This window comes from Balaenoptera borealis (genome assembly GCF_965194805.1).
Source record: "Balaenoptera borealis genome assembly, chromosome: 4".
Classification (NCBI taxonomy): domain Eukaryota; kingdom Metazoa; phylum Chordata; class Mammalia; order Artiodactyla; family Balaenopteridae; genus Balaenoptera; species Balaenoptera borealis.
In genome coordinates, this window is record NC_138861.1 from 15,307,279 (window position 1) to 15,332,194 (window position 24,916).

General features: G+C 37.9%; 1 protein-coding gene across 13 annotated transcripts in view; it reads left to right on the top strand.

The window, feature by feature from the left end:
* PDLIM5 (PDZ and LIM domain 5) overlaps positions 1-24,916 on the top strand; it is a 211,591-nt gene that overhangs the window by 62,792 nt on the left and 123,883 nt on the right. For all 13 annotated transcript variants that reach the window (XM_082391703.1, XM_082391697.1, XM_082391706.1 and 10 more), the window contains exon 3: positions 3,478-3,629. In XM_082391703.1, the coding sequence (XP_082247829.1) occupies positions 3,478-3,629 (152 nt within the window). The remainder of the gene's footprint in view (positions 1-3,477; positions 3,630-24,916) is intronic.

A 24,916-nucleotide genomic window follows, 5' to 3' on the forward strand; every position in this document is an offset into this window, starting at 1 on the left:
TGCCCTTCTTGCCTAAAACAAAATCTAGGATAAATTATGTTTATTTTTTGTCTTATTATCAGGATTCAAATTTCCATTCATTTATTTTAGTAGGGAATAGATGTTCCTTTGCCCTACCTTTCAGATATGACTCTTATTTTAGGATTAGAGTTATACCTTTGTATAGACAGTTCACAGATAGATAAAACTTTTAAGACTGGAAGGGACCTTAGAAGGCCTTTGACATCATCCAGTACAACCTCCACATTTCTTGGATTAGTAATCTGAGGTCAGGAGAATAATAATAATAATAGCTAACATTTATTAAGCTGTTATCTCACATAATCTTTATAAAACCCTACAAGTAAGTCCCATGGAAAGTGGGTGGCATTGCTAGCTTTAGGAGTTGTTTTCTTTGTAAATGTCCTTCACAGTTTGAACAATTTAGTTCTGTGCAGGAGAGATGAACAGTTAGTACTTGTTATTAAATTAAATTATTTCTTTAATATTTATATTAGTAAAAAAAGAAATACTAATTATTAAGACAGTCCACACCTATTATTTATTTTATTTACTTATTAATTTTTTTAATTTTTTTTTTTTTTTTTTTTTTTGGCTGTGTTGGGTCTTGGTTGCTGTGCGCAGGCTTTCTCTAGTTGCAACGAGCGGGGGCGACTCTTCGTTGCCGTGCGTGGACTTCTCATTGCAGTGGCTTCTCTTGTTGCAGAGCACAGGCTCTAGGTGTGTGGGCTTCAGTAGTTGTGGCACGTGGGCTCAGTGGTTGTGGCTCACAGGCTCTAGAGCGCAGGTTCAGTAGTTGTGGTGCATGGGCTTCAGTAGTTGTGGCATGCGGGCTCAGTAGTTGTGGCTCATGGGCTCTAGAGCACAGGCTCAGTAGTTGTGGTGCACAGGCTTGGTTGCTCCGCAGCATGTGGGATCTTCCCGGACCAGGGCTCGAACCCGTGTCCCCTGCACTGGCAGGTGGATTCTTATCTGCTGTGCCACCAGGGAAGTCCCCACACCTGTTTTTTAATACAGTCAAATCATAGTATTTAATGTAGGTATTATTATTTTTAAAGACTTTTTTCTTACTCCCACCACACGCATACATTACTTTCATATTTTAATAAATATATCTGTCTATACAGTATTTTAAAATATACTTAATAAAGTTCTATCTTAATTTTTTTCTTCTTGATCCTATGATCCTGCAATTCAAAATGAACTTTATTTAATTTTCATTGAATTTTGGTATTACTTTGTCAGTCATATAATATATAATAAAAAGTGTGTCTATAGGTATATATATACATACACATGTGTATAATATAGCTGTGTTGATAAGTTTGATATGCATTAAATTTTAATCTGTTTTATTACTCTGGAAATTTATTTCTTTATTGTCAACATTTCATTAATTTTTCTTACCTTTAAATATCTGGGCAGCTGAGAGGAGTTGTTTTGTTTGGTCACATTAGTACAAAGATGAAAACGGAATCACTACAGTTGACCCTTGAACACTTGGAGATTAGAGGCACTGGCCCTCTGCGAAGCTGAAAATCCGCCTGTAATTTGTAGTCTGTCCTCCGTATATATAGTTTGGTTCCTCCGTATACAAACACGCAGATCATGTAGTTCTATAGCATTCACTGTTGAAAAAAATCCGCATGTAAGTGGACCCACGCAGTTCAAACTCACATTGATCAAGGGTCAACTCTATGTACTATGTATATAATAGAGAATATTTCATTTGAAAGGTTTGAAATCTTTTATTTTACACTTTGTGTCTGTTAGATTTTACATATTCTTGCTCAAATAGATATTTTTTCTTACTAATTTCAAGAACTATGTCCATCATTTGATAGTTATATGTTAAATGAGATAAATTTCAAATTATTTAAAATTTTAGTTCTTCCTAACTTTGCACTTTAAAACAAACCATAGATTTTGCCAGTGTTAAATAATAAATATGTGGCATCCATTCATTCAGTATATATTATGAAGGTCTATAGTGTCAGGCACACTTCTAGCTTTAGGGCAGTTGGGGAGAAGCACAGACATGGGCGCTGCCTGGATGGATCTAGCAGTCAATACCGTTTTCTTGATTTTAGATCCAAAGAGTTGTTCTTGTACACTAGGATTGATCTACCTTGATCATTATTTTTAAGGAAAGAATTTGACAACTGATGGTAATCAAAACCTATCTGAGCATACAATATCCACTTGTATTTATTGCTTTGCTTCCAGATAATGAATTCTGGCACTCAGCCCTTGTTCAGTTTGCTGAGGGATGTTTTTCTTTTAATCAAAAAGTAATTTTAGTAAAATGTTCTCTAAAATATTTAGTTTTTGTTAGTTTTTTTAAAAATGTGGTAAAATATACTTATAAAAGTTAGACATTTTAACCATTTTTAATTGCACAATTCATTAATTGCATCAAGTACATTTTCAGTGTTGTGCAGTCATTACCACTATCCATTTCCAGATGTTTTTCATCATCCCTGCATAAAATCTACACTTTTAAGTATTAGAGAAATATTGCTTATTTTCTTTCTTTCTTTTTTGGGCCTAGTCTCACCTGTCTTCCAACAGCCCAGTATTCAGTGTGATCTGCTTGTACTTAATGAATTCTAAGCTTGTCATTTTAATTAGAATGGTTCCTTTTGATTTGTACTTGTTCCATGTTTCTGAGTATCTATTAAAATTGCATCATCTTTCATCTTACTGTCATTTTATATTTGTTTGCTCCTTTTGGAGCAATGCAATAGATACATATGAAGTTTGAAGGAGATCAAACTAAATGTAAACATGTAGAAAATTTTGTAAAAAGGGAAAAAAGATTGGGGATTAAAGATCGTGGTACACAAAAGAGTCTGACAGTCTCAGACACAACTGGTTTTCGTCCCCTCGTTCTAAATGCCTGGAGCAGGAAGCACAGCCAGCATAAAAGATATTTGGGCCTGTGATCTAAAAGAATTCAGTCCCTCAAACGCTGGATATGAATTGAACTCAACAGGAAGGATAGTTCAGTAGATCCTCCATCTGTGTTACTCTTTGTGCTCAAACAAAAATACAGCTGTTTAAAGAGTTTTAAAAATTATTTCTAAAAGAGTATTAAATACCCTATTCATATTACTTTTTTTTCCTGCTAAAATGTAGTTGCCTTGCTTACTTCTCTTCCTTATTTGTAACAATCACACACTACTGTTATACAGTAAAGAAATGGATAACTTATCAGGGACCTTTTCTCAGACAATTAGTTCAGTTTTTTAGAAAGCAAATAAGAATTTAAGAAAATAAGTATGAAAGTATGATAATAAGCATGATAATATGTATGAAAGTCATTTGAATTTTAACTTTACCTGTTAAGCAAGATAATTTGTATTACTTTGTCTAATAGTACATTAATGTACTTCTCTTTTGATATAACAAAAGTGTAATTTTCATCTGTGTTTATTTTTAAAGAGTGACAATTCTAATGAAACATATTTTTTACAGCTCAAAGATGGCGGCAAAGCATCCCAGGCAAACGTAAGAATTGGTGATGTGGTTCTCAGCATTGATGGAATAAGTGCACATGGCATGACTCATCTTGAAGCCCAGAACAAGATTAAGGGTTGTACAGGCTCTTTGAATATGACTCTGCAAAGGTAAATTGCTTTTTGTTTGGCTCTGAGAGAGAAAACAACACTGAGGAATGTGTCTTCGTGTGTCTGATTCATGGTGTTAACTAAGAAGCAGTTTCTGTTGCCATTGTTGCAGGTAGGTAAATAAAAAATAGAATGGCTTTTAAATTGGGTAATTGAGCAGCATGAGAATTGGTGAAAGCTTTGGATTATAAGGCATGTATTCACATACGCATAAAGATTGTGTGTGCAGTTTCAGAGAGTTTCAGAATTCCTGAAATTTCTCAATGGAGTGCAGCCTAAGAGTTCTTGTTATAGGGTAAAACTCTTGGCCTTAATATTCTGGGCAGTATATTAGGGGTATTCTTTTAAGATATGATTTGGCTTTTCTTAGTCTGTCTTTTTCCCTTTCTTTCCCTGGGTAGAAAAATAGAATTTTAATATACTCATTTGAAGTCCAAGTTTTCTGAACTCAGTTTGGCTTCAATTTTAAAATAATCATCTCATTGATTGTACTATATCAGATCTTTTCAGCATCCCAACATTTGAACTGTATTGAGATCACCTGGATTGCTTGTTAAAAATAGTGATAGGAATCAGAATATCTGGAAGTAAGGACCAAGAATTATGAAATATATGAAAAAGTTTTCTATGATTATTATGAAATATGAAGTTAGAACCACTGCAGTGTCTTGGGTTGAGGGGAAGGGAGGAGAAAGAGGGGATAGAGGGAGGGTGATTGAATGATGGCTCTGAACCTTTAGGTTTATAAGGAAGTAACTATCATTTACCAGGTGGTCATGGAGGGTTTTAAGCAAGTCTTGCTTTTGATAATTACAGAAGTGTTCTCTGGTCTATAAAATTTGGAAAATGCCATTTACCCCAAAAATATCTCATAGGCTTCCATAAATTGTTGTCTTTATTATAAATCTTTAAGAGGGGACCAACATGCCATACCTTCCTAACATTTTTAGCTAAGATACCTTTTTTTTTCTTGGAGTCTCTCCTGGGAGTATTTAAAGGATATATACAGGGCAAATTATATGTACTTGTCTGGAAGAGTATCAATTTGGTCTTAAAACTGAATAGGAAAAATTTAGAAAAACTTAGACTTATAGATTTACTTTGTTGTAGCATGACTTTCTGACCAGTTCTCTTTTGGGGGAGTGTGTGTGTGTCTGTGTGTGAAATTGCTTTCAGTGGAACTGTTGAATCAAAGGTCATGTGTATTTAAAATTTGAAAGCTATTAGCTATACATTTTAATGCATGGAAAAGTAATCAATGAGAAAAAATAACCTTGCTAAAAAGTCCTGTTTCGATAGTATCCTTTCTGTTCTATATATTTAGACATGTAACACAAAAATTGTTACTAATTAAGTGAAAATAGTCATTTTTACTGAGAGGCATTTTTGCTATTTTGAAAGGGAACCAAGAAGTCAAGAAGTTTAACTTGTCTGAGATATCAACAAAGCAAAACAAATACAGATGATGTCGGGCTGTTTCTCAAATTCTAAAGTGAAAGTTTATGTAGGGTATAATCTTTTTTTCTGAGCTGTGTATCATTTCTTTCATAGTAGCCTACTTGTTTTCACATTGTGCTCCCTATTTTACAACCTAAGACTCAGTATCTTATTTTCTATTGACAGCACTTCTGGTTCCATAAGAGTAGATGAAAACCAGATGTTACCCTGTTTGGATGAATTTGCAATTTAAGTAATCTGCTACTGACTCTAATACAGATTCTTTTAAGCTACTTGAATACAAAATCTAACAAACCAACTTGTTATAAACATTTGGAGATACTACTTAATCTTATCTTCGTATTTCTGAATATGGATATTCAGAGACTCAAACTATGAGAGAGAATTTTCGAGTCCTGTTGTTATTCATTGTTATTCTCCTTAAGTTTTTGAACACTTCTTGTGTTAGGTAATGTCAGCCTAAAAGAGATTTGCACTTAAGAGAATTCATGGTATAACATTGACAGTACTACTGAAGAAATACTTTTTGTTTTTTATGGAAAAAATAAAACTTTGAAGAGTTGTCATCAATTCTTCCCTACACCGAAGCCATTTTCTTCTGAAGTTCTCTGTTTCTTATATCAGAGCAAATATTTTTTCTTCCGCTTGTTTCTGAGTTTGAACAACAGCACCCTTAGTTGGCCTCCAGCCACCTGACCCTCTTTATTCCATCTGTCACCAGCCAAGCTGCTCAGCATCCTGCCTCCAAACCGAGTGACCCACAACGGTATTTCCTCTGGGTAACTGTTTTCTTCATGAATATCTAGTATTTGCCTTTACAGGCTTGTCTTAGTCCAGTTTCCCTAGAAACAGAACCTGAGATGGTATTCATGTGCAAATGCTGTATCAAGAGAGTTCTCTCACATGTTACTTAAAGGGGAGTAGGTCAAGCGGGATTGGGAAGAAGAGGAAACTGAGATGAGGAAGGGTTTGCGCTCATTGGATGTCTAGCCTCAGCTTGACCCAGGAGGGAACTTTGGAACAGAATTGTACCATAGAGCCTGGCTTGCCTTGAGGCAAGGGAACTGGGCTTTTGTCCCCTCTCCCCTTCATTCGTTAGTCATTGACCAGCAGCTGTCCTGGAAATGTGTGTGTGTGCAGGAGCGCAGAAGAGGCTAGGAGGTAACTTCTGTTGCTTCCACAGGAAGTTGCTGGTATGAACCATTAGCAATGCAGGGGGCACCTTTGGGACTGGATGTACCAAACCAGTGGAAGGGTTCCAGAGGACCCAGCTGGGCACCAGTAGCACGTGCTGCGAGATTCCTTCCAGACTGGAGTCCTTTGCTCAGAGGATTAGGCTCTCTGTGACCCAGGCACACTCAGACTGTCCTCCCCCTCGGACTTCCCTGGCAGTCCAGTGGTTAAGACTCCGTGCTCCCACTTCAGGGGACGAGAGTTCGATCCCTAGTCAGGGATACATGCCGCCTGGTGCAGCCAAAAGTTTAAAAAAAAAAAAAAAAAGAAAGATTGTCCTCCCCAGATCATCACTACTCGTCAGCGAATACCATCTTTCCATTTAAGGTGGGTTTTGTACTGTCCCTCACGTGCCTTTTTTGTCCTCTCATGAAATTTGCTTCATCTGGAATGCCCACCCACCTCTTCACTGCCAATACATGCCTCCACCTCCACAAATCCCATACCAAACCTCATCATCTACCCATAGTCTTTTCTTACTATTGCAACTCATTCATTTTTTTCCCCTCTAAACTCTTATGACAAGTTTATACCATTCGACTCAACGTTTAATTGTACACTAGGTATAACCAGGAATAACAAGGCAGATTCCATGAATCATATACAAATAAACCTAATTGGTTAATAGTCATACCTAATACTGCCTATGTAATTAACTAATTACTCTGTGTTTCACCAGCTAGACTCCTTGAAAGCAAAGACCTTGTTTTTTGCACTATTTGTATTTGACATCTTGTATAGTTTTGTGCTTTTAGTGTCTAATAAATATTTGATGGGCACCAGCATTATTTCTCAAACTTGGCATCATTTATTTATTCCACAAATACTTTTTGAGCTATTGCTATGTGCATGGGCTTTCTCTAGTTGTGGTGAGCGGAGGCTACTCTTTGTTGTGGTGCACGGGCTTCTCATTGCAGTAGCTTCTCTTGTTGCAGAGTACGGGCTCTAGGTGCGCAGGCTTCAGTAGTTGTGGCACGTGGGCTCAGTAGTTGTGGCTCATGGGCTCTAGAGCGCAGGCTCAGTACTTGTGGCGCACGGGCTTAGTTGCTCCGTGGCATGTGAGATCTTCCCGGACCAGGGCTCGAACTCGTGTCGCCTGCATTGGCAGGCAGATTCTTAACCACTGCGCCACCAGGGAAGTCCCCCATGTTTGTTTTTGAAATCAAAGTTACCAGCAATTTTGTTTTGTGAATTTTTTTTGTATTAAGTATTATTGTTATATATCTGTTCATTATATATATATATATATTTAATTGACCTCTTCTTTAAGCCCAACCTCAAAATCCTAAAATAAGATTTAGATAATAAAAGGTTAGATAAAGATACTTGCTTGAGTAAGGTTATTTTGGAACTTTTTTTTCAATCTTGTCTAATTTGGGGGTATGTAATAAAGCAAACATATGCTCTCTCATTGATATTCTAAAAAAATAAGACTTGACTCACTATATTCTAGTATCTAATGAATATAGAGGTGTGGAAGATTTCATTTTGATTTCTTTTATCATTGGAAAAGATTGGAAAATATTTTTTCCCCCTGAAACGGGCACTGATTCTAAGAGTGCTACAACTGGACAATGAAAAATTCTATTTGAAATTATTTTTCCTCTTGGGAGAACAGGCAAATAGTAGTGTGCTTGTTTTTTAACATCAAGTGCTTTTTGCCTATGCTTTTGATCCCCGTCTAAGTGGATCATTTAAAAAATTACATTATTTCAGCTAATAATAGAAGAAGACTACTTTCTGAAGTTTTGATGTCTAATAACTTTATGAACTATATTAGAGTTGGAGTCTATGAATAAGATTTTTAACTATTTCATTTTATTTCATTAATTCTTTGCATAACATAGATAAACTTGCTACTGACTTACTGTATGAATTGGGGTAAGTTGCTAAACTTCTGGGCCTTAATTTTCTTGACTGTAAAATGAGGTCATGAGTGATTTCTAAGTTCCCTTAAATTCTGGTTCTTGTTCTGGTTTTTTAGCTGTAAATGGATAAGCTCCCTAAAGTTTGCTATTAGATCAAACTGACTTCAGTTTGCTTGTTTTGGCTGAGAGAATCAGGAAATTGGACTTTCTTCACTGGAGTTATCTTAAACTATGCCAGGTTAGCAAAGTGACTTGTACTACCCTGCCGACTTCAAGGTGAAAGGTAGGTCAGATGGATATTCAAACAGCACTTAATCATAAAAAAATACTTTATATACTTGTCCTTATTTTATATTTTAAAATTAATCCTTTCAGAATCACAGAGAATATATATAACTTTTCTAATCTTCCTTGTTTTTTACATTATCAGTAGTGGCATATCTGTGGGTTTATTTACTTATTTACTTTGGTTCCTTAAATTTCATTTAGTGTATAACTTGTTATGATTGGAAGTGAAAGATCTAGAAGGATTGAGTTTTGAAAAATATTGATGTACTCTCTTTCTGCCTCCCCCTTCTTCCTCATCCTTCAAACAGCAGAAAAATTGTCAGAGGTCCGGTAACTACTACTAATGAATGGCAGACTGGAATAATTTAATAGGCACAGTGAGTTACAAAAAAAAAAGAAGTAGCTGTGGTACCAGACTGAAGCTATTAGCCATCTTTTGTTTCATTTTAATGGATTGCTTAACATCCTGTTACTGTTAACTTTAATGAGTTCACCTCTGCTCTTTCTTTCACTATTAGCACAGCGGCAAGATATTTAAAAAAATTTTTTTTTAATCCAAGTTTTCAGTTCTCTATCTGGGATGTTTCAATTCATGTGAATTAAAAGACATTTAGTTCGATTACCTTTTCGTTTAATTGGAGTTGCACATTATCCCACCTCAGGTTCCTTTTTCCCCCTTGGTATTTCACATACTTTTTGAATGTGTTTTCTGCAATTTAGGTTTTACTGTTTGTTTGTTTGTTTGATCGTTTGTGTCGGTTTTAGTTTCTTTTTTTAATTCTTTGTTTGGAGGATAACTTTTCCAGAAGGACTGTCTGATTAATCCTCCCTCTCCCTCATCGTTAAAATTAGAAGTGCTGCTTAGGAAAGGGGATGAGGACAAGCAAGCATTGACGTCTCTTCTGTGCAAGGCTTTTCACATATGCATTTAATCCTGCTATCAGTCCATTGAGAAAGGAGTTAGCATACCCATTTTTCAGATGGTTAATTTATGGTTTCGAGGGTTTATGTGACTTGTATAACAAACCCAGGTCAGTTCAAAGACTGTTTCCCTCCCCACTTTCTTATAGCTAGGACTTGGCGACTATAGTCTCCTAATAAAATTTGATAAGACAGGATAGTAATTCAGTAGGGGTAACTCTTTGACTCTTTCACTTGTAAGCAACAGTGTCTCTGTTTTCACACTCACCTGTTGGTATTCTGTAATAAATATTATGCCTGAATTATTTTCTATGTGCTTCGTAGACCCTATAGGTTAGAATAAAAGTAAAAGAGAAAAAGGAGGCTAAGTAGGTTCATGGGTCACTAGATAGGAGCATTCATTTGGATACTGACTTGTATATATGGTTGCCTGTCCTAAATCAGAATACCATCTTTTATTTTTCCCTCCCAAGTTTATAAGCCTGTTCACTGTATTTGCTAAATTATTACTGTATTAAAGTTTGAAGACTTTGTTCTTCAGCAGGCTTCTGTGTATGCATCCCATGAGTAACTAAGGGTTCAGGAATTTAAAAAAATACGTTTTTAAGACTTTTTGCTCAATATGACAGTGACTGGAAAAGATACCAAAACTGTCAATCAACAAATCCATCAACAGACATGGAAGAGAAGTATTTCTCTTCTGTCTCTTTTTCTTCAATTCGGTAGGGATAAAGATTGCTGAAAATGAACTTGAAGGCTCAAATTAGTACATCTTTTTTAATAGTCTGTAGCAATTTGAATATGGGTTCATCGGGGTGTATTTTGCATTTTGAAATTCTTCCCTGAACTTTGCCTCTTGAAAGTGTGCAGTTATTTTATTTTATTTTTTATAAATTTATTTATTTAATTTTTGGCTGTGTTGGGTCTTCGTTGCTGTGCGCAGGCTTTCTCTAGTTGCTGTGAGCCAGGGCAACTCTTCGCTGCAGTGCGCAGGCTTCTCATTGCGGTGGCTTCTCTTGTTGCGGAGCACGGGCTCTAGGCACGTGGGCTTCAGTAGTTGTGGCACGCGGGCTCAGTAGTTGTGGCTCTCGGGCTCTAGAGCGCAGGCTCAGTAGTTGTGGTGCACGGGCTTAGTTGCTCCGCGGCATGTGGGATCTTCTTCCCTGACCAGGGCTTGAACCCGTGTCCCCTGCATTGGCAGGCAGATTCTTAACCACCGCACCACCAGGGAAGTCCCTTTTATTTTTAACTTTTATTTTTTTAACATAAAAGTCTTATTTATTTTTCTGAAGGAAAAATTACTTCAGTTATAATCCTTTGGGAAAATAATCCTAGGAAATAATATATTTAAAGACATGTTTAAAGCTTTATTGTAAAATTTTAATTTGTAGAATATTTCATTTGTGCAGAATTTTTAAACGAAGCCATGAAATAGAGATATAAAGAAGGAGAATGGTAATAAAACTGACTTTGAAATTAGGCAAACTTGGTGCAAACCTTGATTCTACCACTTGCCTAGCTTAGGCAAGTTACATAAGTGAGTTTCAGGTAACCATTTGTAAATGGGCATAGTAATAACTGCCTTCTAAGGCTCTTGTAAAGATTAAATAACAAATGTAAAGAACCTAGGCTATAACAGATATAAGTTTTCTCTTCTTTCTTCCTATTTCTCCAGTATAAGTAAGTATTAATATAGTATCCATTGTAAAGTTACTTCCAGGAGGTTATATTTATTTTGTTTCTTAGCAACAAAATGGGTGTGACTGGAGGGAAATAGGGAGAAAATGAGAGGGCAGTCGGGTAGGTAGTTATCTTGGAAAGTCAGAAAGATGATTATGCAAGTGTTAGAAGAAAGGATTGTTTAGTCAAGTGAGTGGTTTTTGATCATACAGTTGTAAAGCTTTTTAAAAGCATGAGGGGATACAAACATTATGCTGAGTGCCAGCTAACCACTGCTTTGGTTAAAAAACTCTCAAGCAGTAATTTATGGCAGCGAAGAGAAACCAGTATATACCTAGTCTTGTTTTTTCTGCTAATTCCTCTTGTTCTCTTTAGAGGAAAAATGCAGATGTAGTTCTCTTTCACTGTGGGTTAAGCCAGAAAGACAAACAAAGCAAGTATTTTTTCTGTCACTCTCCCATCCAAATTCATGTGTATTCCCTTTAAAGTAATTTAAATTAGTTAAATTGCTAACTTTTGGACTGTGTTATGATACTTTTAGAAATACTTTTCTCTTGTAACTTTTCATCAACACTGTCATTACTTAATTAGTTGGAAAATCTCATAATGTTCCAAATTTTTGAACTTTGGACTTCTCTAGATTTACCTTATGACCAGAAGCCATAAGGGGTAGATGTAAAGAGAGTGATTTATGATTTCTGCCTTTAAGGAACTTATGTCTATTTAATAGGACATTCATTGAGATAAGAAGACACAGAAAGTGCTACAGAGGTTCAAAGACGGCAAGATCTCATTGAAATGGAAAGGCTTCCTGGAGGTGCTGCATCTTGGGCTAGGCTTTGATGAGAAGGCCATCCAGATGGAGGTAGCCAGTCCCCAGGCATCTGTGGGGGGGAGTATGTGGACCAGTTGGAAATGGAGATAAGAATAAAAGTTAGATTCAAATAGTGCTTTGCAGAGTCTTAGACACTGAGATATTAAAAGTTTTGAGGGGCTTCCCTGGTGGCGCAGTGGTTGAGAATCTGCCTGCCAATGCAGGGGACACGGGTTCGAGCCCTGGTCTGGGAAGATCTCACATGCCGTGGAGCGACTAGGCCCGTGAGCCACAACTACTGAGCCTGCGCGTCTGGAGCCTGTGCTCCGCAACAAGAGTGGCCGTGACAGTGAGAGGCCCGCGCACCGCGATGAAGAGTGGCCCCCGCTTGCCGCAACTAGAGAAAGCCCTCGCACAGAAACGAAGACCCAACACAGCCATAAATTAATTAATTAATTAATTAATTAATTAATTAAAAAAAAAAACAGATAAGAGTGAAGTGTTCTGGTGTTGTAAAAACAGCACTTCCTACTTGGCTAAAAAAAAAAAAAGTTTTGATCAGAAAAGTGACATTTTCTGGATAATATTTAGTGAGATAGCTTGGAAGAAGGTGGAGAGACCAGAGGCAGGGAGACTGGTCGGGCAAGAATTACGGTAACATGGCTATTTGAGGGCTTGGAGTGGAAAACAGAGGAGAACTGGGAGAAGTGAGAACTTGTGAGCAGTAGTTCTGAAAGCCACAGTAATGGTGTGGATGTGAGGGAAGAGGGAAGAACCGAAGACAGCTCAGGTGCTCAGCCAGCTGGACCCAGGCTTCGTTCTCCTTCCATCTCCCCCTTGTTCCTCTCCTCACCGGAGCGTGGCTGCTGCCACTGTCATGTCACCGAAACTGACGCTTGGGCGTCTCACGGGTTCCCCAAGCTCAACATGGTCAAAACTGAGCTCCACACTGCGTGTCACCAGCTTGCATCTCCTGCTGCGCTCATCTCGGTGAAGGGCCCACCATCCACCCTGTTGCCCAGATCAGAAAGACCCATTCCTTGCTGAACCTCCCGCGCCCATCTCTAACCACCTGTCAGTGCAATTTGCATAGATCCCCAAGCACACTATGAGTAGAATAGAATAAATTAGCATGGCCTCAGGGTGAGTTGGTGGGGAGAGACACAGCTCCTAGCCCTAATGCCTGTATCTTAAACAGAAAGGTTTAAGGTCCATCGGTTTGGCATATGCTAACTGAACATTTGCTGTGCTGGTCACTGGGGAGAGAAAGGGAGTCCTCACACCTGCCCTCAAGGAGCTCACAGGGTGCAGCAGTGGCTTCTGACCTTAAATAAGGACCTTTTTTTTTCAGTGTCAAATATTTCATGGGCAACCCTTCCCCCACCACATTAGGATAACAATTATTTTTTAAGTAACTGCAGATTTTGTAAATATTGTATTGCAGTTTTAAATGAAGAGGAAGATTTTTTACGTTTATGTGTAAGAATCTACATTTATTTAAAAATCCAAATATATAATACATGACTTAAGCAGACTTTAGTGTTTAGTACATAGATGAATTCATGAATCATTTGTGAAAACTTAGAAGTGTGTGCCCGTTACCTCCAGCTGCTTCAAGTGTGGTTCACAGATTGGGAACCACTGGCCAAAAACATTTAAGCCATCTGGAAGTAGAGAGACGGGAGCAGAGACATCCACAGGGAAGGCGAGACTGAGGAGAGACAGCATGAGGATGGCGAGGGAAACAAAGACAGAAAGACACAGACTGCAGGACCGTTGAAGGAGTAGAGTAACAGGAGAAGATTCTCCTGGTCACATCGGCTTATAGCAGATTAAAAAGACCCATGGTTCCACAACATCAGATTCTACCAGATTTACCTTCATTATCATTTTAAGAAAAAAAGCTAATTTCAGAGTTTAAGAGGAGAAGCATGCAGTTATTTCCTTGTATAAAAAGGAATAGCTGAGAAAGATGTAACATGCACCCTAAGTGGAAAGAATATCACGCACAATTTTTGAAGGGAAGAAATAATATTCTATTTTTACACACTCCAGTGCCTATCACCGCGGCTTGGACATAGAAGATACTCAGTAAATAGTTATTGCCTTGAGTAGTAGAGACTGCTACTTTTAAAAATACAGTAATTTTTCTACTTTTGCATAACAAACTTAGAAATAATTCACGAGGAGTTATTAGTGAGGTAGAGTGACAGACTGGTCATTCTTGTGTTTTGAATGGCAGCAGTCTCCTTGGAATTCAAAATAAACATTGTTGTCCATCGCATTGAGAGCTTTTGAAAGGATTGAAATTCAGGTCACTCCCAACTGTTTCCAGCGGCTGTTGTTGCTATTAGGGTCTCAAAGGCTGAAATAGCTTAGGCTTTATACCAGTTGGAAAGTAAACAGGAGTGAAGGGCTGTGCAGAACACAAGCGGCAGAGTATTTATACTGTTGAACTTTGCAGCTTACTTCTTCTTTCATGTATTTCAAAGGCTGTGTTTTCCTAGTAAACCAGCTTTATAAATAGATCTCTAAATGTTACTAGTCCTAATAATTTCTTTTATCAGCTATGATCCCTATTAACACTTGATCTGAAATTTAAAGCATATGAAAAATAGTCTTTCATTCATCTGTTTTTTTGTATGTATGAATTTTAATTTCTTGTATAATACAGCAAGAGTTCATTTCTGCATTACAATAAAAATCCATAGATGATAATCTTGAGTTCAGTGACCTCTCTTACAATCAAGTCTGCCTTTATCTTGACTGTTGTGGCTGAAGTTTATGGCACTGTTTTCCTGTGTAATTCATCCCGTTACAATGAATACGAGGGGCTTTCCAGATTCTTTTGTTTTATTGGAATTTTGTTATATAGACTGTGTTTTGAAATAGTGGATTATTTATTAGTTCAGAATGTTTTTGTTATCCTGAGGTTATGTCTGGTCACTAAATTATTCTTAAAACTAAAAAAAGTATTTTTGTATTTGGAAGCTAAGCTAGTTAACTGCCTCTTTCAAACTAGGATTTTAATCTCTTTGACACACTGAAATATAGAACAACATCTCTTTTCTAGATTTCTTAGATTCTGTAACATTCACATAGATTTCATTTTCTAATGAGAACCTGTCTTTGCTTTGGTAAGGCAAAGAGTTATCTCCAAGGGATCAAAGTGAATTGTTACTTTATTGAAACTTTGCTGTGATGTTTTTGATTTTTATGTGTAATTTTTATTGCTATATAATATTTACAGTTGAATTTGTTTAGTATTATGCAGAAAAGTGTTCATTTTTATTTTCCCTTTAAAGAAGCTTGTATGGGTTATAGCAATATTCGTGTTCCCAAGGACTTTAGGTAATAGTTTTTCTTCTGAGATAGCTGATGGAAAAAGTGTTAAAGTTGCTATAGGGATGCCAGTGTTCATAGCAGCATTATTTACGATTGCCAAGGTATGGAAGCAACCTGAGTGTTCATCGACTGATAACTGGATAGAGAAGATGTGGTGTATATACACAATGGAATACTACTCAGTCATAAAAAGGAATGAAATCTTGCCATTTGCAGCAACACGGATGGACTTGGAGGGCATTATGCTAAGTGGAATAAGTCAGACAGAGAAAGACAAATACTGTATGATATCACTTAGATGAAAACAAAAAAGAAGTAGACTCACAGATACAGAGAACAAACTTGTGGTTGCCAGTGGGGCGATGGAAGAGGGGAGGCGCAATATAGGGTAGGGGATTTAAAAAAGGGTTATTATGGGATTATATGAAGTCACGCGTGTGAAACTTTTGAAAATTATAAAGCACTATAGAATTTAAAAATAAAATAAAATACCAAACACTTTAAAAAAAAAGTTCCTAGGAATGCTATTTCAGTCATGTTTCTTAGTACACAGTAGGAATTTAGCAAGTAAAGCATATTAAAGAAAAAGACACTGGAATTTTAAATTTTTACTCCAACAAGTTACTAAGCTAGGAGCTTTATATACTTTAGTCATTTAATCTTCACAGCTGTTATTGTGGCAGATATTGATATTATCCCTGCACTTTACAGGAAAGTTAAGTAAATACTTCAGAGTCACACAACTTGTAAGTAAGCCAGAAGTCAATCTCAGATCTGTTTCCCTCCTAATATAATGATTTTTCTACAGTGTTACACTGTCTCTTTAAACAAAGGAACTTTAAAAATATTTTTATTGTACAGTCATCGTAATACATGTTGTCTAAAAGTTCATTTTGCTTTTCCAAATACACCACAAAATAAGCATTTTTGCCATTAACTTTGTTTGATATTCCAGTAAATTTCAAATTCCATGGAAAACACTAGCAAGGAGTCAATGCTCTTTGAAAAATTTGCTTTTTTAGAAGCTCACAAAATATTCTAGCGGTAATATTACCTCATTCATTCCTTTAGCAGCTCCAATGTATACATTTTCTGGGTAAATTAAAGCAGCTTTAATAATACCTTCATTTGTGGAACAGTTTTTCAGTTGAATTAAAATGCATGGCTAAGTTCAAGTACAGGGAACAGACCTTGTAGATTCAGAGTATTTTAGAGTTTGGAGCAACCCCAGCTGTCAGCCTGTGGAGCTCTTAGTCCATCTACACAATTTGTCTCTTTTTGTACTTCACAATTTCTTTTTGATCTGTGTAAAAAATACCTACGGTGCCCACGCTGTGACAGTCGTGACGCCGCGTTGGAGCCGTACAGCAGAGGAGCTGAGGTCAGCCTGTGAGCCGCCCCTCCTCACCCCAGCGCCTTTCACCTGGCTCTGCGCTTTTCTCATGTGTTTTGTGGTCTAATTACAATGTTCTCTTAGGTCTCTCATTGGTATCTTAAGCCGAGAGTGGGAAATAATGCTGGATTTAGTGGTAAATTGGTTTATAGGAAATACCGTAACTGCTAAACAAACCAACATGTTTCCTCTTTTCTCTAATCTTTTCTCCTACTTTCTTTAAGTTGCTTATCTTCCTGCATTTCTTTCTTTCTTTGGAGCCTTAAAATCCCTCCTCTTGGCTCTAAGGTGTCAAAATGTCCTCCCCAAATTATATGTGTCTGGTGCTTGAATAAACCGTATGTAATTGAGTTACAGAAATAAGTAAAATATTTTTACAGAAATAAGTAAAATGTTTATGTTGTTTCAGTGGATATCGAGACCTTAGAAACGCTACAATACAACCACCTCCACCCCCCCCACCACACCACCCCTCCCCCACCGTAACACACACACACACACACACACACACACACACACACGTGGGATGAGTGGTGATGGCAGGAAGGAACAGAGTAGCATTGTTCAAGCACCTGAAGTTTCGAATTCTGAAAAGGAAGAATTGTTTAGACCAAGGGCAGTGAGAAAGTTTGCCGGGACCCCAGAGAAGAGAGATCCTAGTTCAGGGTGATTCCATGATTAAAATACAGGGCAAGTTATAAGTTAGTACAAAAAGCACTCTGTTTTCCCAGGAATCAAATGAGATGCGCTGCCCTGGAGGTTAAAAGGACTGTAAAAGCTTCAGCAGGATGTGAATGAGTGGCAAGAGGAACTGAGTTTTCTGTAACTTGCACTCATGCATGTGTATCTATATATAACACCAAATTCATACCCCCAGTTCCTTTGTAGTGTAGAAAACTTTGTAGTGTAGTGTAACGAACGTTGTAGTGTAGAACACTTTAGGCTGCTGACTGAATGTTCTGACTAAAGAGGACATTTATGAGAATGGAGAAATGTCGGGGAATCTTGGGGGCACTGAGGCCATGAGGTATGGGAGAGAAGCACCCTCTTTTCCTCCCTCCCTTTCTCCCTTTCTTCTGAAAGCGTATGTTGAACTATAGTTAAATATATGGGCAGTGACTATGCTAGGATCAGGGACTAAGTAGGGAAATAAATGCATCTCTTAGTTCAAGAAGCCCCTGGTGGGAAGAAGCAGACATTTTTATAATACAGGTGAGTGCTGGTCAGAATGCAGGTGTGTACAAGTAGCATCTGGGACGTAGAGGAAGGAGTCAGAAGGAGGCAGAGAAGATACTCCATGAGCTAAGGCATGAGTCGAAGCTTGAATGTAGAACCGGGGCTTGCCAGGGGGTCAGCAGTAGGAAGAGAGAGGGCATTCTAGGTAGAGAGGGTGGCACACCCTGCCCTGAGAACTTGTCAGTAGTCCGCTGTGGCTGAAATGGAGTTTTTGAGAGAACAGGAAGAGTAGGAGATGGTTAGAGGGTTCAGAGGGTTCAGATTATTCTAAAAGGTGCTCAGCTGCCATAAGTCACATTTTGAATTTTGGTTCTTCGTCAGTGGGAAACTGTGGAAGAGTTATTTGGCAATAACAGGTTCAAAAATAATAGCTAATATTTATTGAGTAGGTACTGTATGTCAGGCATTCTTTTAAATGCTTTACGCATAACTCATTTAATCCTTTCGAGAACTCTGTGAGGCTTGGATGCTGTTATTATTCTTCTATCAAAGATAAGGCAAACTATGCCTGCAGTCAGCTGCGGGATTAGGAGCCCAGGTGTTCGGGCTGCGTGCAGGATGTGTAGGGCCTGGAGAGGAGGATGCCAGTCAGGAGACCGTTCACAGGTGCAGGTGGGAGCGAGTGAAGGCCCGGGCTAGACAGAGGTGGTGAGAGTTCTGCTGCTGGTGAGGACAGAAAGTTCCAGAACTGCTTGGATAACTTTCTGGTGAGCAGCTATGCTGATTCCGGTCTTCCTGCCTCCTTGCTTATTGCTTTTTTCTCCCATTTAGAACTCGATTCTGTTCCTTCTGTTTAGTTTTTCTCTCTTCTCTCCCGTTAGTAATGCTTATGTCCTCATTCTTTTAACAAATATTTGTCAGGTTTTTAGTTGGTGTGAGGCTGCATTAATTACTGTGCAGTTACAGAAAAGAAAAAAAAAGAGAGAGAGACACACAGTCCCTGCCTTAACGAGGTGTATGACAGGTCAGATAAGTGCAGAACCTGTAATTCAAGTCAGTGTGAGAGGGGCCATCAGGATGATACAAACTTCTGGGAAAGCCATGGTCATTTGTATAGTTCATCTTCTGTTTGTATTTCTTAAGCGATTTGAGGGATTCATCTGAGCTGGCGAGGTCTGCAGTTCCCTAGCTTCTCAAAGTCAGAGCTGGGCCACTCATTGGGCCATTATGTAGCTATTTTTAGGGGCATAGAAGACTTACCGTCTGTGTCTTCTCCTCTTCTGTCTCTTACATGGAGATTTGTCATTGGATATAGGGTCTACTCGGGATGATCTCATCGCCAGATCTTTAAATTAATTATATCTTCAAAGACCCCTTTTCTAAATAGGTAGCATTCACAGGGTCTGGGTGTAAGGACATGGACATATCTTTTTGAGGACCACCATTCAATCCACTACAGGTACATACTCTTATTACCCCAATTTTCCAGGGAGGCACTGAGTGAGTGGGGGGTAAATCTGTTATGACCAGAAGCTGTACCTCTCCACCACCACACTGAGATGCTGTGCAAATTTATTCTGTTCTGTTTGTAGATGATCTGTTTTGAAGCATTACCTGTATGATAGCTAGTCTTTTAATTAATTAGGAATGAATTCACGCTTGGTAAGTTTTTTCTGCTTGTTGCATAGTATCTGTTTTGGGATGTATATGCGTAAGATTCATTGATGAATTCTCTTGATAAAGACTGGAGTCACTGTGCCATGGGTAACTCCAGCAGAGAAGAGGCAGTATAGACTAGTTTTTCTGGTTCAGTGAGACCAGTCAGAAACACCAGAGTTCTAATCCCGACTTCATCACTTACTAGCTCTACGACTATGAGCAAGTTACTTCAGCTCTTAAAACCTCAGTTTATTTACCCATAAATTAGGAACCCCTATTCTGTAGAGTAGATCGATTAGTTGAAAAATTAAACCTGAGCATTTAATAAGTAGTTTGCTAAATCAACTGTACTTCAGTTTAAAAAATTAGTTTGCCTAAATTAAGCATATTAATTTTTAAAAACTATAATTCCAATGTCTATGAATTTTTAAGGCTTATTTAGCCCTCTTTACTAGTAAAAGCTATACTTTTTTTTTTTTTTTTTTTTTAAAGCTATACTTTTTAAACAGTTGTCTGTATCACAAATGATGGCGCTTGCTTCTTCTTTTTTTTTTGGCTGCCCCACGCGGCTTGCGGGATCTTAGTTCTCTGACCAGGGATTGAACCCGGGCCCCCTGGCAGTGAAAGCGTGGATTCCTAACCCATGGACCGCCAGGGAATTCCCGGAGCTTGCTTCTTTAAATTAAAATTTTAATACATGAGCATCGTTCATTATCCATGTACATATATGGTATTTTTTAAAGCCTAGATAATATTTGCTTTGCCTGTTTGTGGTATCTCCCTCAGCACACTTTGGTTTTATTGTTTATGTTTTTTTTTTTAAAAAGATCATTTCTCTTACTCAGTGCCTGACACACATATCAAAAAGGTAAAAATTACAAGAAAGAATGTTGCTCAGGTCACAATATTGGATTATTGTACTCTCAGCATTTTGTGAGCGCTAGCTTCTTCCTAAGGAGACATTCTTGTTAAGGTTGGAGGTCACTGTCTCTTTTTAAGAGCCCTATGTTCCAATTCTAAATAATATTTCCTAGATGGAAAACATGACCATCTTTCATTTTATTGCCCTTTTAAGGTAGATGTTTACTGAGAATACTGGATGCCGGATAAAACAAACTGCCCCAGTCTAGTCGTTCTTACTTATTCTTGTTTGTTTTTCACTTACTCATTCTTGTTATTCTTGTTGTGTAAGCCCATTTGATAATAAGGTCATGGTGCTTGGCTATATTTTTCGTCTGTTTTTCTGAGGAAAGGACTGATTTTTTTTTCAATATTGTCTTCTCTTATCCTATTAAATTCCTGACAACTGAGAAGTTTTCAAAAATAGATATTTTAGAAAACAGTATTTTTTGAAATATGTCTTATTTTTTGGTATTTTATAAAAACTCTTAGACTGTAGTCTTAACATAATCTGTCTTGAATAGGACTGTTGTTTAGATAATGCGAAACGCTGTGAAGTGTTAGGCCCAACTGAGTAGTATTTGTAAATATTTGTTTTCCACTTTTGTGCAGATAGTACAATAATAGCTGCAAAGTTTTTGACCATTAGCATTTATGAAGCTTGCTTCAGGCAGAGTATATTATCACAGAGTTGAATGGAGTGATGGATTTTTTTAAAATTAATTAATTTATTTATTTTTGGCTGCGTCGGGTCTTCTTTGCTGCACGCGGGCTTTCTCTAGTTGCGGCGAGCGGGGGCTACTCTTCGTTGTGGTGCGCGGGCTTCTCACTGCGGTGGCTTCTCTTGCTGCGGAGCACGGGCTCTAGGCACGTGGGCGTCAGTAGTTGTGGGACGTGGGCTCAGTAGTTGTGGCTCCTGAGCTCTAGAGCGCAGGCTCAGTAGTTGTGGTGCACGGGCTTAGTTGCTCTGCGGCATGTGGGATCTTCCCTGACCAGGGCTCGAACCCGTGTCCTCTGCATTGGCAGGCGGATTCTTAACCATTGCGCCACCAGGGAGGCCCGAGTGATAGATTTTTAAAAATATTCTGACCCAAATGATATTGCATTACTCATACTGCTCCTACTATTAATCTTTTCCTGGAGTAGAAAACGGTTAGTTCCTACCACACCCCATTTAAACATCCTCACCCCCTCCTTCACACACACATAGACACCCATGTGTACACACCCACATTTCTAAGTGGATGTAACAATGTAGAAAAAGAAGATAAACTCCACTTAGAGAAGTATATGTAAGTAGCAGTTTTCCTCTCTGCATTTACTTTTTCTTTAAATTGATATCAAACAAAAGCTACAGGCATACCTTGGCGATACTGTGGGTTCGGTTCCAGACCACCGCAATAAAGTGAATATTGCAATAAAGTGAATCACATGAAATTTTTGGTTTCTCAGTGCATGTAAAACTTATGTTTACACTATGCCGTAGTCTGTTACGTATGTAATAGCATCATGTCCAACAATGTACGTACCTTAATTAAAAAATACTTTATTGCTAAAATATGCTAACCATCCTCTGAGCTTTCAGCAAGCCATAATAGTAAAAGATCATTGATCACAGATCACCATGACAAATATAATAACAGTGAAAAAGTTTGAAATATTGTGAGAAATTACCAAAATGTGATGCAGAGACTTGAAGGGAGCAAATGCTGTTGGAAAAAGGCACCAATAGATTCACTGGATGCAGGGTTGCGACAGACCTTCAATTTGTAAAAAAACAAAGTGCAATAAAGCAAGACGAGGTCTGCCTGTATTTGGAAATCTTTTGGAGTTTGCTCTGAAAAGGTTCCAGATGTGTTGTTTTCTGTACCCTTACTCTTTAGGAAATATATTAATATGTTTAATATTTAATCTGATATTAAATATAAATAAAAATTTCTGTTATTAATAGAAGATGTTTTGAAACATGTATAGGTGTTCTTGATTATTTAACATACCATCTCTAATTTGAAGTAACTTTTAAAACGTAAAGCTAAATTTAGTCTATGGTAAGAGATATGAAAGCATCAGGGATGTCAAATTTTTAAACTTGAATATTTTAGGATTTTTATACACACACACACACACACATCACTTATACTTTTTACTTAATATATTCAACCCTAACATTCCTTTTGGCAACAAGCCATTCCTTTTTCAAATCTAAATATGTAATGGATTTAAAGTATTAGAAATTGCATCTGGGTTATGTTGTGTTATCTCAATTAGCATCGTAACATCTAGTTTTACAGTTACTGTTAGTGATTTTAGGCTTAAGGAAACAGCATTTATCAAAAGTTAGTGGTAAAACTTCAGTTACCCCCAAAACCTCAGGGCATAGCTAATTCTGAATAACTGAATTTTCTAGATAAATTGACATTAAATACCTCAATTCTTTAAAATGTTTACTGTAACATTTTCCTAGAAGTCTTTCAAAAATGATTTCTTTGTGTATTAGTTTCCTATTGAGGCTGTAACAAATTACCACAGACTTAGTGGCTGAAAAAAGCCCACAAATTCATTATCTTACAATTCTGGAGGTCAGAAGTCCAAAATGGGTCTCACTGAGCTAAAATTATGGTGTTGGCAGGGTTGCCAGGGTTCTGGAGGCTCTAGGGGCAAGGCTGTTCTCTTGCTTTTTCCATCTTCTAGGGACTGCCTGCTTTCTTTGGCTCCCATTCTTTCCATCTTCTAAGGCGACAGAGACTACAGAGTCTCTCACCTCACATCATTCTAACACTGACTCTTCGGCCTTCCTCTTCCATATTTAAGGACGCTTGTCATTACATTGGGCCCCCTGAATAATCCAAGATAATCTCCTTATTTTGAGGTCATCTGATTAGCAGCTTTAATTCCACTTTAAGGGTACCTTAATTCCCCATTGCCATGTAATTTAACATTGTTTACAGGTCTGGAGATTAGGATAGAGACATCTTTGGGATGTCCATTTGGGCCATTATTCTTCCTACCACACTTTGCCTTCTTAAAGTGTCGAACAATGCGTACTGAACTGACTGTAATTATGTAGATTGCAGAGATAGGCGAGATAGGAGGTCTGACTGATTTAGTTTATCACCATCTGCTGCCCCAAAGTGAAATTAAAAGTCCCTTGCAAGCTTCCTCAGCTTGGTTGCTGGGCCTTCTTTGTGGTCCACTAGTACTTTTTGTAGGTGACTATACTTCTGCAAACATAGTAGAGATTTTCTCTACCGGGGTCGCTAAGGGCTATTATTGGGATACAGCTTAGTGTTTGTTGGGATACAGATCAGTGTTTTGACACCCTTGTCACTCCTGGGAAGTACAGTGCTCTTCAGTAATCTTTCATTTGTCCACTCTCTTCATTACCGAAAAGCCATTCCCATCCTTATCATCACATCTCTCATCGTTACCACAGTTGATGTATCTGCCTTCTGGTCACTTAGGGTGCCAGTTTTTTAAGACGTCTGATCTTTGTCAGATTCTAGTCTTGCCCTGGTCTTTTTGCTGTCTGCTGCACCCTTTGTTCTTCTTTTTTTTTTTTTCCTTTGTGTACAAGAGTACTTTTTGTGTGTGTGTGTTTTAAGATGAAGAAATGGAATTTTGAGTAACTTGCACAAAGTTACTCATCAATGGCTGATTCAGGATTTGAACCCAAGGTTACTTAATCCAGGAGAGCCCGGGTTTACCGCTCTACTGAATTGCTATCCAACGTTCATTCTAAACCCTGAGCTTTTTCTTTTGAAATCCGTTTGTCGTGACATCTTAATGAAGACGGCTTTGCAACTAGAAGGGAGAAACTTACATTGCACATAATTTCATTTACTAGCAGGAAGATAGGAATAAGATGGGCAGATGCTTTCACTCTGCCTTGCCCCTCTAGAGGGCTGAAGTAGGAAATCTGAGGGATGATACCTTTGTTTTATCGGATTAAGTAGAAACAGTTCATGTAAACCGAATTCTCAACTTGGGAGGAGATAAGGAATTGGGCTGTTTTTGTGACAGTCTTCTAAGGGAAGATAAGAGAGGAAATAAAGGGGTGAACTAAAAGACATCAGATATAAAGTGCCTGTTTACTCCCTGTGAGTCACTCACATTATTCTGCTTTAAAAACATGTTAGGAATTCATCTAATCTTCTTCGAGGCACACCCACTTCCCTCTAAGCCTAGTATAGTTCACAGATAAATCGGTCTTTCTCAGCTCACCACTTCTGCTGTGCAGTTACCTTGCCAGCGGTGATTTGATGTCCTGCGGCGGGCCAAGCTTCCTCTTCTGTCTCAGTTTCTTCCTTATATAAATGAGTACCTGATGACTAACAAATATTTTACCCAATCCTGAACGTTCCATTGCCTTGGCAATATTTCTGGGAGCTGAAAAAGCCATCTAAGGTACTAAGTACATAGTGATGGTCACTTTATCTTCTAATTCATGTTTTGCTTTATTTGGCTACTCTTCTTAGTTGCCTACATTCTTGGTTTCCACAAATGATTATTTGCAGAAAACATCCATTTTATGCATATTTGCTCTCTGTCCTAA